The 2,389-nt window shown below is 53.5% G+C and overlaps 1 protein-coding gene across 1 annotated transcript in view; it reads right to left on the bottom strand.

Annotated features, from left to right (window-relative positions):
* Nucleotides 1-2,064, bottom strand: part of LOC100542032 (cytochrome b-c1 complex subunit 2, mitochondrial) — a 17,087-nt gene extending 15,023 nt beyond the window's left edge. Inside the window, exons 1-2 of the mRNA XM_010719944.2 lie at nucleotides 1,932-2,064; nucleotides 291-442 (exon numbers count right to left, since the gene is read on the bottom strand). Coding sequence (XP_010718246.1) covers nucleotides 291-442; nucleotides 1,932-2,064 — 285 coding nt within the window. The remainder of the gene's footprint in view (nucleotides 1-290; nucleotides 443-1,931) is intronic.
* Between the last annotated feature and the right edge of the window lie 325 nt (nucleotides 2,065-2,389).

The raw sequence follows: 2,389 nt of genomic DNA, 5'->3' as shown, positions 1-2,389 counted from the left end.
GGTCCGCGGGGCTCCACCGGGGTGGACGGGGAGCTGACTGAGAGCGAAGGGGTCGGGGCTAAAGGGAAGAAACGCCGGAGTGCGGTCTGCTGCGAACTGCCCCGCCGGCAGGAGCGCCGAGCCCTCTATGGACACACGGGAACAGCTTCACGTTCACGAAATGCGGCCCTCGTGGGGGGCTTCAACCACCCCGTCAGCCGGAGGGACGGCACAGCAGTGTGCCAGCAGCCACAGGGGGTCCTGGAACGCACTGCTGAGACGTTCCTCTTCCCAGCAGTACAGGAACCCACAAGAAAGGCGCCGTACCGGATTCCGTCCTCACCAAGCGGGGGCTGCGGGGTGACAGGGAGCACAGGGCAGCCTGGGCTGCAGTGTCGACGAATGGCAGAGTACAGAATCCTCGGGGTGTCAAAGAGGGAGCACAGCAAGGGGCTGCTCTGAGCTTCAGGAGAGCAAAAGTTGAACTCATCAGGGGACCGCTTGGCAGGGAGATGTGGGAGGAAGCATGGGAGGGAAGGGGAGCCCAAGGAAGCTGGCTGGTATTCAAGGCCCATTTCCTCCAAGGCCAGAAGCGGCACATCCCCAGAAAGAGGAATGCAGGCAAGGATACCAGGAGGCTTCTGTGGATCAACGAGGAGCTCCTGGACTTGCACTCAAATATGGGGGGTAGAAGAAGGAACAGAATTGCCTGGGGGGATTACAAAGGAGCTGTCAAAGCAGTCAAGGATTGGGCTAGGAAAGCCAAAACCCAAGCAACTAAATCTAGCCAGGGACATCAAAGGGAACAAGAAATTCTTGTAATCAAGGTGGATCAGCAATAAAAGGAAGGCCAGGGAGGATGTGGGCTCTCTCTGGGAGGAAACGAGCCCTGATCATGAGGGATGTGGCGGAGGTGCTCCATGACTTCCTTGCCTCACTGGCAAGGGCTCTGTGCCACACTACCCAAGCTGTGGAAAGCAATGGTAAGAACTGGGAGAAGGCAGAGCTGCTGTAAGCGGAGATGAGGTTTGTATAATCAATAAATATACAGTTATTATAATTAAGAAATACACAGGAAAGTTAAGCTAAACAGGTGATCAAATAAAAGAAGAATGGATGGAAAGCTTACCCTTGTCTTGGGCTCGCTGAGAAGATGCCAAGAGGAGCACTCTCCATCAGAGACCCTTCCCCTCTGTTGGTCAGCTCTTCAATGGGCACAGGAGAGGTGCAGCCAGGCTCCACCCCTTCCTGCAGCACAGCTGAATTGCCTTCACCTGTGCTCCTTGGCTGACTCACTGCTCGCCTCAGTGGTCAATCAGAGCTTCAGGCCGTGATTCAGCAGCCCCATACAAGGTTCAAGACCATCTAAAGAACATAAAGGTGCAGAAGTGCACGGGACCCAATGAGTTCTGAGGGAGCTGGCAATGAAGCTGCCCAGCTGCTGTCCATCATATTTGAAAAGTCATGGCAATCTGGAGAAGTTACCAGCAATTGGAAAAGGGGAACAAAATCTCCATCTTCGAGAAAGGGAAAAAGAATGATCCAGGGAACTGCAGTCAGCTCTGTGCCTGGCAAGATCCTTCTGGAGGCCCCACCGAAACACGTAGAAAATAAAGAGGAGGTGATTGGTTGTAACCAATGTGGCTTTGCCAAGAGGAAATCGTGCCTGCAAACTTGTCAGTCTTTTAATGACAGAGTTACAGCATCAGTGCATAAAGGAAGAGCAACTGACATCATCTGCTTGGACCTGTGCAAATCATTTGGCACTGTTCTGCACGACAGCCTGGTCACCAAATTGGAGACAAATGGATGTGATGGAAGCACTACTGGCTGGATATGGCATTGGCTGGATGGTTGCACTCAGAGAGTTGTGGTCGATTGCTCAATGTCCAAGTGGAGACTGGTAATGAATGCGTTCCTCAGAGACCAGTGCTGGGGCTGGTGTGATTTACCATCTTTGTAGGCAGCATGGACAGTGGGATCGAGCGCACCCTCAGCAGTTTTACTGATGGTACCAAGCTGAGTGCAGCTGAGGGAAAGGGCGTCATCCAGAGGGATCTGGACAGGCTTGAGAGGTGTGCCCATGTCAACTTCATGAAGTTCAACAAGACCAGGTGCAAGGTCCTGCATCTGGGTTGGGACAACCTCAAGCACAGATGCAGGTTGGGCAGAGAGTGTTGGTGGATAAAAGATTCAGCATGAGCCAGCAACGTGTGCTTGCAGCCCAGAAGGCCAAACCAATGCTGGGCTGCATCAAGAGAAGTGACCAGCAGGGAGAGGGAAGTGATTCTGTCCCTCTGCTCTTGCGAGATCCCACCTCGAAGTTCTGCGTCCAGTTCTGGAGCCTCAGCACAAGAAGGACGTGGAGTTGTTGCAGGCCATGAAGATGATCAGAGGATGGAGCACCTCC

This window comes from Meleagris gallopavo, chromosome 16, assembly GCF_000146605.3.
Source record: "Meleagris gallopavo isolate NT-WF06-2002-E0010 breed Aviagen turkey brand Nicholas breeding stock chromosome 16, Turkey_5.1, whole genome shotgun sequence".
NCBI lineage: Eukaryota > Metazoa > Chordata > Aves > Galliformes > Phasianidae > Meleagris > Meleagris gallopavo.
This window is presented reverse-complemented; position numbering and strand designations above follow the sequence as displayed.